Here is a 19,716-nt window from a genome sequence, read left to right as displayed (position 1 = left end):
ATAGCATCCTTTCGTTTTGCAGGTCTGCATGTTGAACACATCTTCATTCTGAAAATGTGGATTCAAAGCTTTCTTTGTTTCTACTTATCCAGGGAAGAGATAGACATTCCTGACCATTACATGTAAGGCAGGATAAAATTATTTAAAAGGATCTTGGGAATGGATTATTGCATAATGTGTAGGTAGTTTGTGCCACTGGTTGCTATTCTTGAGATTTTCACACTTACATTGCAACAATGGACTGATCTTTTTAGTTTCTATTTAGTTTCTCTTGGCTGACGAGGTTATATTTTAATTTATTGGAAGAAACCACAAACCAGGGCTTATGTAGCACCGTCCTGGAACTGAGTTGATGAATATTTGGTAACATCACTAAGTTCCAAAACATTGCAAAGTATTTTCCTCTGGGAAAAGAGTACTATTTAGAACATACATGTTTTCTCTGAGTCAATGAGATGGCTTGAATTCAGTCATTCTGAACTCAAAGGAGAATCTATTCTGTGCTTAGTCCCCAGCAGACTTTGAGAAGGTCTAATGGAAATAAGGGTTGTTTAAGGGCTGGGGATATAGCTTAGCAGCACAGTGCTTGCCAGGCAAGCATGAGATCCTGAGTTCAATTCCTGGTACAAAAAAAAAAATCATTGAAAGAATCATTTAGCGTGATTCCACAGGATGTGTATAAATATTTACAAAAGCACTGCTGAAATATGTTTTCATCTGAAGTGGGAATGTTTTGACACCTCAATGCTTCTTGCTAAAGAGAATTACCAAATATTTCATGGGAAGGTTTTGCTTTGTTGGGACAAAAGAAAGCACAGAAACAAAATCATAGGGGATGAGTAATTTGAAGAAAAGATCTTATAATTTCACTTTGGGCATTTCTTAGCTAGGTGATAACATGCAAAATCATTACAATTTAGGATTGAATTGTAATGAAAATTCAGTGAAATGCTTAGGTCTTGTCAGTGGGAGCTAAGACAGATCAGTGGGACTGGGTAAGATTTCTCGATGGTAAAAGTTTCTGTCCAACCTGGCCCAAAGGCTGGTGAGAAAATGGACTTTGTGTATTTCAGGTTAATGGAATCTCCATCATCTCTGCTATGATCTCTGGCAATGGGGCCAGATCTTTTCTGAACATGAAAGTAGGAGCTGTGAGGAGTGGAAGTGTACAGATCAGATAGAAAAGAGCAAACACCCAGCAAGGAGACACGGGAGTTTAGGTGCCAACAGCTCATTAGCTGGTCTTGAACAATAAACAGAGGAAAGAGAATGAGTGGCAACATTGACTTCTATGCTTTTTGGGGCACCTGACCTGTTTGTGATTTTGTAAGTAGACTATCATAATTTCATCAGTGACTTTCAGGCATTTCTACAAACATACTGCGTATATATGTTTGGGTAATAGGTGTAGAGTGAGGTATTTGCATTTTGATAGTAAATATGCACAAGCTACTCTTTTTATTAGTTGATACTCATGTTTACACATCAACGTGCAAATTCCTCATCCTATGCTTATTACCCATTTGACACATACACCCACATACATACATCACATACTTACATACATTTTCTAGTAACCAGACAAGCCTGTACATTAATACAAATCTGCAGGAAATCCCACTTGCGGTACATCTATGAAATCTCTCACTTTAAGAACTGACAGCATTGTCCTTTTGGGTGGAATACACACCAAATCTAGGGAATTCTGGTTGTAGATGACATATGATACAGAAAGGAAAAGATTCCCACCAATATTTTTATGTACATCTATTTAAAAATATGATTTATTTGTAAGTTTGGAGAATTCCAAGATGCTTAAGCTAGGACCACCTGAAGATTTGTTTTAATATGCAGTACTCTTAGATTGACTACAATATATATCAATAGATACACATAAAGCGTGCATGTACAGGCAGCCATTCTATGAGGGTGTGCACATGTACGCAGATATGTGTATTCCTGATGTATATATACAGACAGTATGTTTAATAAAATCTTTTGCAATGTTACATTAACCTGCAACCATTAAAATAAGAAGGTTAAGGATCCTTTAATCTAGAACACTTGATCTGCCAATTAACCCATGTAGCCAGACTTTCATTTACTATTAATTAGTTGTGATTCCATTATCTGTAGATCAAGCCATTTTAGCGAAACACAGCACTATTTTCCCATTTGTTTGCATAGCTGATTTACTAGCTAAATGGCAAAAATGTACTAGACATGATTTTTCTAAGATGTTGTCTTTAAAGAAAATATTGTACAAAATCTTTCAGCACTTCCTCCTTCCCCACCCAAAGAGGTCAAGGAGAAGTTTGTGCTTAAAAATGATTTTTTTTGTCACTTCTGCTGTCTTGAAATGTACTGCAATATTCCTATCCCCCAATCTTGCACTAGCTGGAGCACTGACGAAACTAAAAATACATTATACTCAGGAAACATTTCATACAACAGAATTGAAGCTCATAACATATAAAAATTGTCATGCAAAATGTTATGCAACAACGTTATTTTGTGCTGACATTGAGGTTTGAAAATGTTGCATATGTCAGACATAGCTAGACAAAAAATGTGGACATTTGGAAATAAATGCTCTCTTTCAAGGATCTCAAAACCTACAATATTAAACTCGAGAGCCTGAACCTCAGCTCAGTATTCCAAATGGAAACAGAATTTCAAGAAGAAAAGTTAACAGAAAAGCAAACTAAACTAGAAAGCTGCCGAGTAAAAGAATGACAGGTTTACAGTACTTGATTTCGGCCTAGGCATGCCTTTGAGCCTCTGATATAATGCGCTCATCTGCGTTTGGGTGGGTGGAGGAGGAGGCCCAGGTGGAGAGGGAGCTGCTCAGGTAGGTGAAGAGAGACAGCAGTAAAAATAAAAAACAAAAAAAGAGGTAAAGACACAAAATGACTTTAACAAAGGGTGACAAGTCAAATGACACACTCTGAAAAGAACAACCCAACAAGCGAAACTGATAAAACACGAATGGAGAGCTGCTGCTTTCTGGGCACCACTGTGACATTACGGAGGTGTGACATTACTGGACAAGGACTCTTCTTACCAGTGTCTCCAGTACCACCCCTCCCGAGACACTCAGAGGCCGAATGCAAATACTGGATGCTTTATCCAGAAGGATACACCCAAATGATGAGGCGGCAGTGCTGACCTTAAGAAGATATGCATTTATACCATGGAGACCACCTATATGTCAATAGCAGCTTCTTTCTTCAGATGACCAGGAACAGGACATGAAGTGACAACAGCTGGACACTCGACTTCTCACCCTGCACAGACGACCTGCTTTCTGTGCAACCTGGTACCTACTTCTAAACCCTACGTGGGTGTTGCTTTCTCATCTAGAAACTGGGAGCATTATTACCTTTGTCTGTGTACTTGGCAGGGTTGTGGACAAGAGTAAATCAAACAAGGGAAGGGATAGATTTCTGCACAGCCTAAGGTACCCACAAATGCCCACAAATGTTTATTTTTACCTCCAACTCATGAGAAGGCTGGAATCAATTCCTTCACCAAAGCAGATGAAAGACCATTATTAGTTCAAGTGAGCTAGGAAATATTCTTGCTCCCTTTGTGGAATTTCAACATGTCAAAATCTGCCATTTTGGGGAAAAATGTGTGGTATCTGATTGTTTCCAGCTCATTTAATTATTTTTGATTTGGAATTCTCGTGGCTTTTATATTGTGGGTTGAATCATATATAAAAACTTGCCAGCTTATCAAATATGTTACTTGCTATTCCAAATGTTAGAATACCGTAATCAGCACTTGACCCATCTGTCATGTGGCTTACAATATCAGCACTGAAAACATCCCATAACAATAGCCTCTCCTTCCTTATAGGCACAGAGTACGGGCAGCTTCCACGCTCCTCTCTCTTTAATGAGTGTCTCATTAACCTTGGACCTGCTCCTTTCTAATAGTTCTGGTTTCAAACACAATCTGCACGGCGAGAGGGACATACTTCATTGCCAAGACTGCTTCTTGGTTTACTTAAATTTTCAACTGGCAAAATGAATTGTACTGCAGGCATATAGGAAACGTAATTCTAGTGACATTAATAGAAAAAATGAGGATATGGATAAATATAATATTCTGGCAAAACTATCCATTAAAAGCACGCTTCTTAGGATCCTTTTCTTGCCAGACCATTTTAATGTCTTGAATACAGGGCTAAAAAAAAAGTGTTATTAGTTTTTTTAATTGGTCAGGAGAGAGTATATGTAAACAGAAATCAGAAAATCATTTATAAATGATAGTGATTAAAAGAAAGGCCACTGCTAACTGTTTGGAGGTTAGAAGGCCTTTGTGCCTTTTCTTTTTTTGCTGATAGCCCTGTCTGATGTTGGGCAGATCTCTGTTACATATCCTTGTCGCTCTTGACATGAACACTTGTTACTTGAGTGGGCAAATCTCAAGCAAAGTCCTTCCTTATTCATCCTCATCAAAGTAATGGATGCGTGTATGAAATCACTGGATCCAGTGATTAATAAAGCAATGAAGCACCCCGGGGGTCTATGCATAACCTACCAGGCAGCAGATATATATTTCTGCTCAATGGGTCTTGATAAGAAATTCATACACGAACTTCCTCCTGCCAACTGTCTGTCCAGAATTCTGACAGTGAGGTTTGCCACCATAGAAAAACAAGTTCCCTATTTTTTTCCTCACAGAGCAAAACAAAAACATCATACCTTGGTTTCCAACTTCATTTACCCAATTACCATTGCTCATGTTTACACAATTAAATCTGCTTGGCTTCCAGAGAGAGAGTTAAATGTGACTACAGAAAAACAAAAAGAGAATTCCTCTGCATGTTTATCTCAGCCAAGGAAGAGAAGCATCCAGGAGCAAGAGACATTCCAATTAGCCCTTAAATAACCTGACCATCGCTGGTTCCAGCAAGCAGACTGCCAGTCCCTGTAATATCATATGAGAGATGAATATGACTGATGGAAAGCCCATTTATTACCGAGTTCCAGCCACTGATGTGTCACCGAAGATGCCAGTGTTTCACTACGTCATTACCAAAAATAATGAACCTATAGCAATTTGATATGATTTGGGGTTTGTGTTGAAAAATCCATGAGGAGGAACAGAAAGCGAAGCAGGCAGATACTATGCTCTCCAGAGTATACTGCCCCCTGGAACAATGGCGCATAGACCAAAGACTCCAATGTTAAAAAATTCAACAGAATTTCTTCTGTGAGACTGCCATGATATATACTCAGTCCCCTTGAGTCAACATCATCCACTCTGGAAGATTCCATTATAAAGTTACATTAGCAAAGATCACTGGGTCAATCATGAATTGTTTTTTCCATTCGTCTCATTGAAGCCACTTTGTCTTCTCCTCATAAGGATGTTCACAGCATGGCCCATCTGTTCTATCTCCAAAATGTCTCTTGATTTTGTCTCCAGCCTTCCTAGATCGTATGTCCACACTCTTGCCAAGGCCATGGACATGTGACTCAGGACCCATTTTTTCTGGTTCAGCTATTGCTAAGCCTTCCAGGTCAGTCACTATGCCTTTCTTTCTCCGCAACTCATTCTCCATTTAGTATCCTAGTGATCGCTGTAAAGCACACATCTAAACTTGTAAGCTCCTGCTCAAGAGATCCCTTCCTAGATCCTTTCAGACATCCTTTCAGATGTCACGACAAGAGCGTTTTTATGACAAAGGCCCAACTCCTCAGTCCACAGCTCTACTTCAGCACTTAAGGCTCCCAGCAAAAGCAAATTATACATATATATCTATCTCCTCCTCTGCCCATGAACTCTGCATTTCTAGAACCTGCAGCATTGCCTTGCTTTGTGTTGGTTCTCAAATACTGGTGAAGGAAAATCTTCAGCAGATTCTGCCCAGTGCATTATGTGCACAGAAAGACAATGCTCTACTGTTTCTAGCATACACACTCAGAAACCATACAGCAACTTTTACCTCTTATCCAAAGTCTCTCGTGACTTAAATGTTCTAAAGTGAAATGCTGCATAGTAAATATCATGATTGAAACTTTCAAGCCAGAGAATGACTTCAGGTGTCTTGATAAATTTAAAAAGGACTTAAAAAATCAAAGTATTTTTATTTGTAAATTTTTATTTATTTGTGGGGCTGGAGATCAAACCTAGCACCTTGAACATGCTAGGCAAAAGCTCTACCACTCAGCCATATTCCTCAGTCTCCTATTTTTTTTTTTCCCCGTACTGGAAATTGAACCCAAGGCATTCAAATCGAGTTACACCCCTAACCTTTTATTTTTTATTTTGAAATACATTTTTGCTAATTTGCCTCAGTTTGGTTTGAATTGGTAGTCCTCTTGTCTTGGTCTCCTAGAGTGCTGAGATTATAGCATGCTCCACTATGCCCAGTTTCATTTTTTAAAAAAACTAAATTAAAATAAATTGTCCCCACAAGAGGAAAAAAAGTAATGCTTTGTGATATTTTTAATTCTCTGATTTGGTGTTTTGTATTCCAAGTTGTTAGAGCTGAGCTGTTGGATCTAAGAAGAGTGGACATTATTCTGGATGGGCATAGTCATGGGTAGATTTTGTCCTTGTCCATGCAGTCAGCTTCCTCAGGGAATTGCCTCTCCTGCACGCCTGTCTTCTGGTGGGAAAGTCGAAGATGGCATCCTACAGAGGCAGGCACCCATTCTGGCTAATCAGGGCATCCCTAACCCACTGGGGAGGTATTATGATTGGCTTAGGGATTATCATGTGACCTAAGGTGGCCTAATGAGACCCTTCACTGGAATTTTATACAGTTGCTTGGAAAGGAAAACGTTATTTTTTCTAGGGACATTATCTAGGATAAAAGCTTGGTGTTATCTGCAACCATGTTACTACTGAAATATTTACCATACCCTGGTCATGTTAAAGAAGTTTGTTAGCAGGTTGGATGCATGAAAATACATTCAACTTCTTTATCCCTGAGGCTCCAGAGTTTTCCTAGGTACATGGGCCAAATTCTCTGTTCTTGCTTAAATTATTTGAATTTTTTTAAAAAAATAGTTACTTGCTAGAGTAAGAATATTGACTTAATTGTGTTATTAAATATCTACCCAGTCCCTGGAAAGCATTCATGTACCTTCATTTACTGCCCCTTCAGAGCTCTCTTGGGCAGGGTCTTGGAGCACATGGAGGGATTGTGAGTAGATGCTAACTAACACTACAGAAAGGCTGGAAACACCTTCCTCAGACATCAGAGGCCCATCCCTTAGCTCCATGGTGTCTCTTCCGGGATTCATTCCCATGCTGTAGTGCACAAGGACATGGCCTGTGCTCCTGTAGCACCCTGCATTTTCTTTTATCACAGTCATCAGATTGTACTCGCTTATTTCACACCTACATTTTTTACTTTAGTGTTAAGGGAAGGGACCCTGACTACTTTTGTTCACTGCATAGTTCCCTGATGCCAGGCTTAAGACCTCCAATTTAGTGAGCGTTCCACATACATGTGTCGTGACATTGCAATGTTTTATTTGAAATGTAGGATTGAAAAAAATTTGATTCCTTTGTATTCCCTTGATATCCAGATTGCAATCACTGCCTCACCTGGTTGATTGTTAGACATGGAGATTCCTGACTTTACCCCAGACTTTCTGGATTAGAATCTACATTTCAGTAAGATTCCCAGGATCTCACGTGAGCATTAAGGTTTGAGAAGCACTGCTTTATGTTCCATTTCTGAAAAAAAAATGGAACATACTATAGATTTAAATTTGGAAAAGTGTCCTTTAAGCAATAATTCTGGATTGGCATAGTCATGGGTAGATTTTGTCCTTGTCCATGCAATAAGCTAATAACAGTTAATATAAATGCCAAAGTTTTTTATGTGCCAGACACTGTGCTCAGAATTTGATTTGGAATATATATTTTAGTGAGTGGCCTTGCATGTGAAGAGCCATCACTAGTACCTTTTACAGAAAAATGAAAGGGAGATTATAAAGGTTAGGAGACCCAGTGGAATCAAGACAGTGATTGAATCTGGGGTATTAAAAAAATCCCTTTGTACTTCAAGCTGGCTCTGGGGCAGTGTTTCCTTGGACATGTGGATCTATGATTCTAACATGTGGATGCTGGCCAGTTAGTAGATAAGGATGGGACTACAAGCTCTTGAATACAAGGGGAGGCAGCCTGCTGTACTGTGATTCTCAACTCTACACATACAACACAACAGACTGAATGTTCACTAAGTTTATATTGAATCTGTGTTTTTTTTTTAGGCCTTGGTTTCCTGATCTTTTAAAGGTTTGGGGTTATCTAATAGTTCTGTATTTTGTTATTATCTGAGAAGCCTCTTTATGACCTTGCAATTTTTTTGCTAACAATGCCCAAGCACTTCACAATGAAGAGGCTGAAACAGTGGGTTTTAGAATTAAAAAGGGTCCTACTCAAAATCTTACTCTGCAATTAGCTAGCTGTTTCATCTCAGGCGAATTACTTGAGAACTTTCTATTTCTGAGTTTCCAGGCACATTTTAACATTTCTTAAATCTGGATGCATCTTACATTTGGTGACATCTCATAATGGTTGATGGCATTATATTTTTCTTGGTCATACACTAATGTGCATCCTATGATTGAGGGTCTTTAAGAGTCAATGAAATAGTAAAACACCCATCTCAATGAATTGGATATGTGTATTACTAGGATAGCTGTCGTCTGGAGCATTATATCTTTTTTTTTGGTTTCATATTTTTTGGTTTGTGGGACATTTTTAAACATATCCTTCTTCCTTCACCTGTTTCTTGATGGAAGTCTTTGAAATATACCTTCCTCCCCAAAGTATAAATGAGATACTAGTCCAGAGAACAATTTGGGCTTGGAAACTCTGAATTATGCATCACTAAAACAGAAAAGAGGTGAAAAGAGAAATATTTAGCTCCTCAAGTATAAGGCACGAAGCTGTAGACAGTCTTCACCTTAGAATGGCCTGGATCTCGTAGAGATGGGACACTCCCTTCCTGGTCCCTGGTGGAAGGCAGTAGGGTGGGGGCTTTGCACTGTGTGCTGCTGAGTATTTGTGAACATTTGATTGTCTCTCTCTTTCATAAGGTACAGGCCTGTGGGAAATTCAGCTGCAGGCAGGGAATGATACAGAACTTCTATACCACAAAATTACTTGGAGTTCCTTTGCATGGATTTGACCTGCTCTAAAAGGTTTTTGTCAACTGGAGAGGTGAAAAGTCTTCAGTTCTTTGGCAGTCTCAGAAAATCTCAACTGTCCTCAAAAAGACCTTACAATGTAAAGATTTTGGCAATGATTTGGTCCCAGAAGGAACTGTGCTATTATTCGGTAGTCTTTTATGCTAAAAGCTGTTGGTACAGTTGATCTTATGCACTAAATGAATACAGACTGTTCAAATCTCCAGCGTATCTGCTGGGAAATCTATATGACAGAAAGAGACAAGAAGTGTGGCTTTTTAGTTTAGTCAGAACTGAAGTCAAATTCTTCTCGGAAAAGTTACTTACCCTTACTGATTTAAGCCTCATCATCTGTAAGTGGGACAGTAACAAAGCCTACTTCATGAGTCTAAGTGAAGATTTGATCAGATTCTCTATGTAAAGTTCTTAGCACACTGCCTAGGCCCAAGGCTGGCTGGCTGCCTATGTATCTCTCATCTGTCATCTATCTATTTCTATGCCTATCATCTCTCTCTCTTTCTTTGTGTAAATCATCTGTCCAATTTTTAAAATCCTTGGCATATTTAAAGGAAAAAATTGTTGTATTTCAAATTCCAGTGGAATCATTATGATGCTCAGAAAATTATGCAAGTATTTAGCCAAGAACTGAGGCAAAACAGCAATAGTAGTGTAGACTTTCTCAGAGCTTTCTTGGTTCAGAATGTGTGATGTTTTAAATGGAAATGTATTTAAAATAATAGAATTCATTCGCAGGAGTCACAGCTTTTCTTACATGGACTAGCAGTCTTTTGTATCTTTTTTCCTGAGATGCTGTAATTAAACTGAACATTTAATTTCTAATAATGCCACCTGACAAGAGGCAAAGCCATCCTGGACTCTGCAGCACTGCTGACCAAAGAACACAGGAGCTGTCTGTATTCCATTCCCCAGCCTTCAACCCCACCCCAGCATGAGCAGGTGACTCTGGCAGTGCCCTGCCAACTCCATCCAGTGGCCTGTGCCTATCCACCCACACATTTGTGCCCTATTCACTGTGGAAATTGAAAAGGGAAAGGATTAAAAAAAATGTGAAAGCCAGCAGTAAAGTCATTATGCGTTTGAATCTGACTGATATGTTTGGAGGAACTCTTGACTACACCAAGCTTCAAACCCATCTCTGCTCTGAATTTGACTTGATTCTCGCTCTTCAGTCTTTGCTTTCTGTTGCTGCTAGAGTGATTTTTCTGGAGTGTAAATAGCCAAGCTGCCTTCCTGCTGAGGAGCCTTCAGTGGTTCTCGGTCACCTCTGGAGGTGAGGCTGGTGTCACCTTTCTTCTGAATGTTTCACATGCAGGTAAAAGTTGGCATAGATACCAACTCGGGGCAGAACGCTGTCTCACCATGGCATCTTAAGGCCTTCACTGTTTGCCTCCTACAGCAGCTCAGGGTATGGACTCTGCCTGGGATCAGATTCTGTGTCTACCACTATGCTTTCAGGAGTGTTTTGTTAGGCTGTTTCTTCCTGTATGTTCATCTGTACAATGGGTATAAGAAGATTCCATCTCCCTCACAGAGGTTTCAAGAAAAAACATGACTTAGCAGATATAAAGTATGTATGATTGTGCCTGGTCTATGACATACATTAAATAAGCATTAGTTGTTTCTATAAATTGTATGATTTTGTGCATTTGCACAGTTTACACTTTTTATTTAGAAGGCTTCTCCAGTTTCCAACCCCAGCTCCCTGTAACAGTATCTCTCTCTCTCAAGGTACAATTCAAATCTTACCACCTTGCAAAGGTGTCTATGGCTTTCTGACAACACCTCACTCCTCTTATGCACAGTTCGACTGATAGATGTCACAGTTTAATACACGTGTGCTTTGCACAGAGGCTCTGTGGGGCTAACAATGGTTTCCTTCTTGGTTATATAGTTCCTGGCTGCAAGGTAGGCTCCCACTGAGCATGTGTTGGATGAATGAATGAATGAGCCAGTGAATGGATGAGTGAAAGCACCTTTCTTTCAGGCAGACAGAGGTTCACTTGTCTTAGACACAGGTTTGTGACTTAATATTTATTATTTTCCTAGTGCTTAGCACATACACAAAAATGCTTTCTGAATGCTTCTGAAGTACACTCAACTGTTCACTTTGATGAAGTGGTAATTTGGAGGAGTCCTTTAAGTGTTAAAAACAATGATCAAAACATTTATGAATGTTTTGAGTCAGAGTTCTCCTCAAAACAGACTCAGAAGTTTTAGGAACACATGAGAAGAGAATGCCCAAGCCAAAGGATTTTCTAAGAATTTTCTCCTTGTAAAACTTTCAGTCACAGTCCCTGCCTGTGCTCCGCTCGATCGTGTGGCACACACACAAGAACAACACAGACACGATTCTCTCTGCCTTGGCCAGCAAACATTCACCAAAGAACACAAACTTCTCCATAGGGCAGAAAACAGAGAAAAGAAATGGGAAACAAAAGGGAAGATTCGCTTGGGTCAGTAACTTTTTCTTTTTTAAATGCACAAGAGGCCAAATCATTGGATCCTGCAACCAAAGATGAAATGAAGCCCTGCAGCAAACCAGATTGTGTTCCTTCAAAGCTTGTACCTTTATGGAAATTCTACTCTATAAAGGTCAACACTGAAATGGGCATGAGATGTATTTAGACAGCACAAATTAACTCCTTAAGTATTATTGCAACTCCGCATTACTCTCTGGGAGTAATATCTTAAGGAGCTACTGAAAAAACAAAAACAAAAATAACAACTGAATATAACTCAACAGTCCTGATAATTGATAATGCATATACAGTTGGTTCACCTGCATCCTTTTGATTCTCTATTTGAAAGAGAGAGCACAACAAGGAGAGAAGAGAGAGAGAAACAAGAACACATATGCAAGATTAATGAGCAAGTGGACCAAAATGCCCCCCAGGTATGTGTGATACATGATATTGGAAAGAAAAGGTTGCCCTGTGTTCCCACCGCCCTGAAGTGTGGGGGCCAGCAAAAAAAGGCTCCTTCATGGAGGTGAAAACGCTGCACAAATAGAAAATTAGTGAAATTAAGTTCAATGTGAAATCAAGCTATGACACATACACAAACTCTCTAAAATGACGATTAAATCATATGTCCTAGTCAGAGCTTAGAGGACAGGGACAAGTCAAAATCTCCAGAGAGAACAAGGAAAGCTTCCCAGTTTGAGAGAGAACAGACAAGAGGCGTATCGGTTCTGATTTTTACAGAAATGGACCATCTCCTGTGGTCTCATACCCATATTCGTTTGATATCTTAATCACAGAAAAAGGCATGACGTTGCCCCAAAATGTCTTTTATCTGACACCTGACACGTTACTCCCAGCCTAGCTGCTGTATCTTTGGATTGTGTACCAGTGACAAGCACTTTACAAATTAGGGTTACACACAAGCAAAGTAAAAATGCATTCAGGTCACAGACAGAGAATAACTGAAAAACTTACAGACAAGTCTGAGTTTCTCACAAACAAATGGCTTAGTTGTCTAACCTGTTTTAGGTTGATAAAGTGACTGGATTTCTCACACTGGGTTTCACAGACAGAACCAACAGACAAGCCAATGCTAAAAACTTGAAGCAAGGAGAGTGAGTTGGTTTGGATCTGGATTGTCTTGAAATAATGAAAACAGAAAGAGTGAAGACAGCATGGTGAGGAGGTGGTAGGTACTCACGAATGGTTAAATCCATCACTTGGGAGGCCAAGCAGAAGACAGGATGCTCATACATTTCTCTCTTTTTCCCTATAAAAGAGGATTTGGGCATGCAAGAGGCTTAGGTCAGAGGTAAAGAGGTTAAAGGTCATAGGTTAGAGGAAAACGTTACATTAGCTCAAAGAAAAATAGCCACAGAGTATTTTGGGATAAACACAGGATAAAAGAAAAAGGAATTTCAAAATTTGAGATCTACTGGATTAACCATTCAGCATGCCGTGAGTCACGAGAGAGATTGTGACCATGATTTTACACGTCTCTTTAGAGTTGTTGGCAAGAATACAATGATCAAAAACATCATGAGTAAAGGGAAACAGAATTTCATTGATTTAAGGCTCCAAGATACTAAGGATTTCAGACTTTAGTATCTGAGGCTCTTCAGGTATTTCTTCATAAACATAGTCTCCAGCAATATTACTACAACTTCTTTCCAAAATTCTCAGATAACTGAACTGTTAATGTTCATAGAGGGTCTCAACTCTAAAAATAGATTACTTTTCTGAGGGCAGGACCAGAGCCTTATAAAAGAAAGCCGTCTGGTAGTAATATCTTTAAAGCTGCAATGTCTCAGCCCATGTCGGACTATGTTCATGAAAGAAAACCTGATACATGCAGCCAGAGGATGTTGGGTTGTCTGAATTAACAATCCCAGCATGCTTTGAAATTGGTGTCTCAGCCACTTTTGCAGAGGGCGCGGCAAAAAGTGGCTGAGCCAATCACGGACAAGGAAAGAGAGAAGCAGAAGAGAGCAGGTAGTGTGGAATGAGGTACTTCTCTGAAAAGAGAGTTGGAAAAAAAAGAATTGGTTTCTTCAAAGAATCCCCAGACCTAAAAGTCACAGTGCAAAAGATAGTTAACACAACCAAGAAGAATTGAGGCACAAAAGGAAATTACAGACCAGCTGATCTACTTTGGAAATGAATGCATTTTTACTTACAGATCTTAGTTTGTTTTTGAATTTATTTATCTGAAAGAAGAGAGCAGATCTTACCAAAAGACTAGTAATAAATAGCTAGACTGAGACTTCTGAGGCAGCAGCCATGGCAACCAAACATCTCTTGATTCCACTCCATCCTGGCCTTGCCTAGAATCAGCAGGTACTGGTTGACTTTACCAAATCCAACCAATCGTTATGTGCTGGGCTGGTAAAATGCTGGAGCAATTACTTGTGAATATAGCCCTTAACAATCTTCTTGTTCCTCTATTTTTGTCACTCATTACCAAGTCAAGAGTTGATAAACATCCTTTTAGTGCCCAATTCTTAAGTGTTTCTCCCTGGATGCATAACAATGAATTCATTACCACTGGTACACAATTTGCATTGTCAGACAGACAAAATTGAGAGGGAGGACATATAATTTACAACACACTGCAAATTTGATGTGATCTTAACCTAATTCTCTAAGGAAACAAGGGCTTTGGCAAGGTCAGTGACAGGGTCTGGGTTGTTGGTTAGTTTTTTCCCCCAGTCATGTCTTAAGGTAGACAATGCACATTTGCTGGCTTTAGTTAGGCGTCCTGTGTTTCACGTGTGAAAGAACATCAGATTCCAGAATGCGAACACACTGAGTTTTGCACATAGAACTTCCACATTTATACACTTACACCACTGGTCAGGGTGGGTGTGGTTTTCAAATCACCCTATGGCAGCCAACGGGGTAACAATGAAAAGTGATTAATACCTTTATGAGTGAATAGGTCCCAAAGAACAATCCCTTCTCAAGTAGAGTTTACTCAAAGGGTCTTTTGCGTGATGACAAGTCATCCGCAATTGCTTGCCTAAAAGCTTGAGAGGGCAGTAGTAAGGAACATACTAGGTCTGAGTAATAGGAAAGAATGAGACCTAAAGGCAACTTGGTGGGCTCTAAGATCCTTCCACCCTAGCTTGCCACCAAGCTTGGAATGTTCCCAAACACAAGGTACTTCCAGGGACAAGAGAGAGTTAAGTACAATTGTGAGGGTGCAACGAATAATTGTTTCAATTCCAATGCTGTTGGCAAGGGACAGCATACTGCTTGCTTTTCTTCAGTCTAAAGAAGGCGGCAAGGGACAGCATACTGCTTGCTTTTCTTCAGTCTAAAGAAGGCGGCAATCTTACCAAACTTGTTCCCAGGTAAACATCATCAGCAGAGCGCATATTTAGGGCCAATACAAACTCTCGCAAGGAACTAAGTTATCACATAACATCCTTTGTCACTATTCTCCCCCTATGAAGGCTGCCTCTGGAGCCCCTAAGCTTTAGTTCATTTGGTTTTAGTCAAAGAAGCTTCTGCATTTCAAGTTCTTTCCAGTTCAGCCCATCAGATTAAGATGGACCACTATGTTCTGGTGCCCACCAGAAAAGAGTCTTCCCTGGGGAGACATCCCGAAATAGAAATTCAAAACTGGGGGCAAAAGGGAGCCTTACCTTCGATTTTGGCATACTCAGAGAGACGAGAATAGTTGACTAGAGCAGCTTGTTCTAAACATTTACGGATGACTGTTTTTACCTCCTCTTGTGGCACTGGGGTAACAATATCCTTCATCAAAACCTATAGGCAGAAAGAAAAGACACTCGTAAGAAGTCCCAAAGAGAATTCATGAATAGGAATCAAACTGCACAGGAACTACTTCCCAGAATCAATAACTGGGATCACATCTTATTAAAAAGTTTCTGCATGTCAAAAGAAATCTCCAGCACAGTGAAAAGAAAACTCACAAGCTAGGAAAAAATCTTAGTAAACTGTCCCTCAGACAAAGGAGTTCTGTTTAAAACATATAAAGAATTTAAAAAAATCAGATCCCCGAAACTCAAGGACCCAGTCCAAAAGTGGGCATCTGAGATGAATATACATTTCTCAGATGAAGAAATACAAATGGCAAATAAATACATGAGAAAATGTTCATCATCATTAGTCATTAGAAAAATGCAAATTAAAACAACACTGAGATTCCATCTCACTCCAGAAAGAATGGCCAGGATCAAGAAAACTACCAACAACAAATGCTGGAGAGGCTGTGGGGAAAAAGGAAGTCTCCTGCACTGTTGGTGGGAGTGCAGACTGGTGCAACCATTATGGAGGTTGGTCTGGAGATTCCTCAAAAATCTGGGATTGGAGGTCCCATTTGATCCAGCTATTCCACTTCTGGGCATATTCCCAGAAGAACTGAAAAAAAAAATCATACCACAGTGATATATGTGCACCCATGTTTATAGCAGCACAATTTGTAATAGCCAGATCTTGGAAACAACCAAAGTGTTCATCAACTGAGGAATGGATAAAAAAGACGTGGTATTTTTATACAATGGAGTACTACTCAGCTATAAAGAATGATCACATTGAGATATTTACTAATAAATGGGCGCAACTTGAGACCATACTCATAAGTGAGATAAATCAAACTCACATGTATAAATACTGTATAGTTTCCCTAATGTAAGAAATAGTAAGAGTACATAAGAGTTTGGGGTAATCATGATTCCCTATTACATTGTTTTGAAGCCTTATAATGATCGCAGTTGTAATGTGTTTGTCCTGGTTTTTTGATTTTATTATCTGTGATGGTATGAACAGCTAATTTGAGGGAAACAAGTCATTATAATAGCCAGTAGTGATATAATATCATCTTACTCTGAAGTCCTACCATGCTCTTGCTCTTCTGTTTCCATTGGCTCTATCATGCTGTACCTTATTGGATTGTATTACATGTGAAAGTATAAACAAATTTCCTATGGAAAATGAGATAATATAGTAGCCATTGTTTGCTTTCTGTTATTTGGTTCTGAAAAACCTGTAATATTCTCATTTTCTTGAATGTTTTTATACTATTTTGTTATGTTTGATACTATTGTATATGAAGTTATACTCAACTATTTCAAAGAAAGAGACATCATGGTAGTTACTGTTAATTATGGGTTGTCTTCTGGTGAAATACTGTTTTGCTTACATTGTTCCATTCTGATCTGCTCTGTTATGTCCTGTTTTGTCTTAATCTCTTTTAAAAAAAAGTTCAAAGCAGTGCATGTGTTACTCTATTACGCTCCTCAAAGACTTCACATTTAAAGTTAGCTGTGTCTGCTTCCTTATGCGTCAGAACTGATTGAAAGCTGTGGCTAAAGAGAAAACACTAGACTGGCAATGCGCAAGATGGCAAAATCTGGCCTGAATCAAAAACAGGTCAGATGCATCTCTTCAATGCATCTTAACTATTTGGGAATTGGGATATAGAATTCCTGGAAGTTCTGCAGCTTTCTCTTTTATTCTTACATTTGATGAATGGTAAATAGACTCTAAAAATTACAAGCTGGGCCATTCACCTACAGTTTTTCATGAAAATTACACATATGTCTCTGTATGTGTCTTTCACTTTCATTCTTACCCTTTCCAAGAGAGAGAGGGTAGCTTTCAATGCACCTTCAGGTCGACCAAATGGAAAGCAATACCTAAAAAAGACAATAGAATTCTTCAGGTTGCCCCAATTTATTGCATTACAGCGAGAAATACACTACAGTTTGATTCCTATAGCAACTCTCTCTGAGGAACAGAAAACGCTTTTTATTTTGCCACACTGTGTTATGTTAATCTGAATTCACACCATATATGTGTGTATATAATGTATATATGTGTACGTGTGAATAATGACTAAAGAGGGACTTTGCAAATGTCTATGGCAGAAAAGAATATTTCAAGTGATGACATAAGGCTCTCTTTGGATTTCCATTGTGAGTGAGGATCATTAGTTAGCTCAAATGTGACCCTATGTCTTATAGGAACTAGCGATAGACATGTTATTTGAAGCAGGTGGGTTCAAACACTCTTTTCTAGGCTCCAAAGGATTGATACATGAAATGGAAACCACAACAGGATATTCCTGATTCTGCTCACTGTCCCTCTTGGATTGTGAGTTTTCATTGTTACTGGACCTTTTATTATGAGTTACTCATTTTGTGTATAGTGTATGATCAACAAAGGACATTTCATCAAAATTTTGTTCCATCAAAGAGAATTTTGATAGCACAAGTATTCTGTCAGATACCACTGCAAGTTCCATTACTGTTTCAGGATGTCAGGAGCTCTTCAAATCCTTCCATCAAGACATAGAGAACAGCTTGGGCTACTTAAACTCAGACTCTCCAGATGGCCTTGGGGATGTTCTTTAATCTCTGCCAGCCCTATTTTACCTTGTGCAGATGCAGATTGTAACACCTACCTTTCCAAGTTGTGCTGAGATAAAAACATCAATTAATTATTTTCCAGCCTTAGGTCCTAGTGCATGGGAAGTATTTAATAAGTAGGAACCACAGTAAATATTATTGGTATGCTCGAGTTATTATTTTAGGATCTCTGGCCCAGAATCACCATCACAGCATGGGAAGCACTCAGTTTGCTCTGAGGGAGAAGTGGCTGTGTGAGGAAAGGGTCAAGTGTAAGATCTGCCAACTGACTCTGGCGTGTGGGGAAAGTCACCCTTCAGTGCGGTTTCAGATAGACTCCTTGCTCTTCATAGACAGTTGGTCCAACTCTAGTGGAGGACAAGGTGGGGCCTCTCTTAAGGGGACCACTGTTTTTGCCTTCTGTGTCCCACCCTCCTTTTTTTCCTTCAATTGTTTTGTTCAGGTCCTTGAAGAAGCTCAGATTTAACTTTTTATAATTATCTTGATGACCAGTCAACTCACATAAGGAATACTTTGTTCTTTAGGTGGAAATAAAATGAAATTCAGAGCTCAAAGTCAGCTAGTTCTTGTAGATTCATGTCTGACTGCCTTGCTGTTTTCTACTCATTTATTCCTGACAATCCAGGGCATCTGAGTGGATTTATAGTTTGGGAAAATCAAGCTCTTCTTTGAGTCTCCCCAGTCTCATCCACCTAATAAACCCTTGAACCCCAGATCCTTACCTAAAATGCGTAATCTGATTTTCCAACAGAACTCGGAGTCTCTCTTTGATTTCTTCAAAACGTTCCTTCTCTTCAATAGTCACAGTCCCAATTCCATCAGGCCTGTGTGAAGAAGACATATGACAAAGTGATGCTTCTGCCATCAAATCAAAGCTCTAGCAAGAGGAAAGGGTCCATTTTGGAAACAACCATGACTGTGACCCATGTAAGGATGAGAGAAGCCCTGCTGTTCAAGGAAGCCTTCTAGAGTGGCTGGGATGTTTTGGAACTACCTTTCTGGTGACATGTGCAGAACTGTAGCTGATTTCTTGCAGGATGGTGACATGTACGAAGTGGTGTTCTGGGGATGCCCATCAGCTTGACTTGTTCTGTTTGGCTCATAACTTCTTAAAGAATTTGAACTAGTTGCCAACAATTTTAAAATTAGGAAATTTTGTGATATAGTTCTGATTTCTTGTTTCTTTTGGAAATTCAGAACATCTGGCATTAATTGGCAAACACTACCTAACCACTGATTTCGTAGCTCAGGTGGGCACTCACCTGGTCCTATATCTCTCATTTGCGGTGTCTGTGTCTCTTAGGGGCACTTGGGTATGGAACTCCTGCACTATGCACAGAAATTCCTATGAAAACCAGGCAGCTTGTACATATCTATCTTGCCCAGTGTTAAATGTTAATAAATGGCTCAATTTCGGCTCATAGTAAATGTTTGGATTAACTTAAGCACTTAAGTATTAACTGAAGAGCAAACCACATGTCATGTCTTTCAATCCTAGCAAACTACTATTCATTGTAATAAAAAGAAAGTCCAGAATAAATAAGTGATTTCAGTTTAATCAGCATTCTCATGGTTCTGTGTCCCCACTGGATGCATACATATTTTTTCCTATTTGTTAGAGCCCCATCAAGTTGAAAATGCACAGAGAGGTTGTATATTTATAGCCCCAATTTA

At 39.3% G+C, this 19,716-nt stretch overlaps 1 protein-coding gene across 17 annotated transcripts in view; it reads right to left on the bottom strand.

Moving 5' to 3' along the window:
• The window catches only part of Cadps (calcium dependent secretion activator), a 453,294-nt gene that overhangs the window by 98,756 nt on the left and 334,822 nt on the right, over positions 1-19,716 (bottom strand). For 4 of the 17 annotated variants that reach the window (XM_063257152.1, XM_063257155.1, XM_063257146.1 and 1 more), the window contains exons 14-18: positions 18,765-18,866; positions 17,247-17,310; positions 15,295-15,418; positions 12,849-12,917; positions 2,751-2,843 (exon numbers count right to left, since the gene is read on the bottom strand). In XM_063257152.1, the coding sequence (XP_063113222.1) occupies positions 2,751-2,843; positions 12,849-12,917; positions 15,295-15,418; positions 17,247-17,310; positions 18,765-18,866 (452 nt within the window). Of the gene's footprint in view, positions 1-2,750; positions 2,844-11,964; positions 11,983-12,848; positions 12,918-15,294; positions 15,419-17,246; positions 17,311-18,764; positions 18,867-19,716 lie in introns of all 17 variants that reach the window. The other 13 variants (XM_063257159.1, XM_023561762.2, XM_063257153.1 and 10 more) reach the window with 5 other exon arrangements.

Source organism: Cavia porcellus, unplaced genomic scaffold, assembly GCF_034190915.1.
Source record: "Cavia porcellus strain 051 isolate PalLab524CR breed Dunkin Hartley unplaced genomic scaffold, mCavPor4.1 scaffold_10, whole genome shotgun sequence".
NCBI classification, from domain to species: domain Eukaryota; kingdom Metazoa; phylum Chordata; class Mammalia; order Rodentia; family Caviidae; genus Cavia; species Cavia porcellus.
The sequence above is the reverse complement of the archived record's forward strand: the minus strand, read 5'-3'. Positions and strand labels throughout refer to the sequence as shown.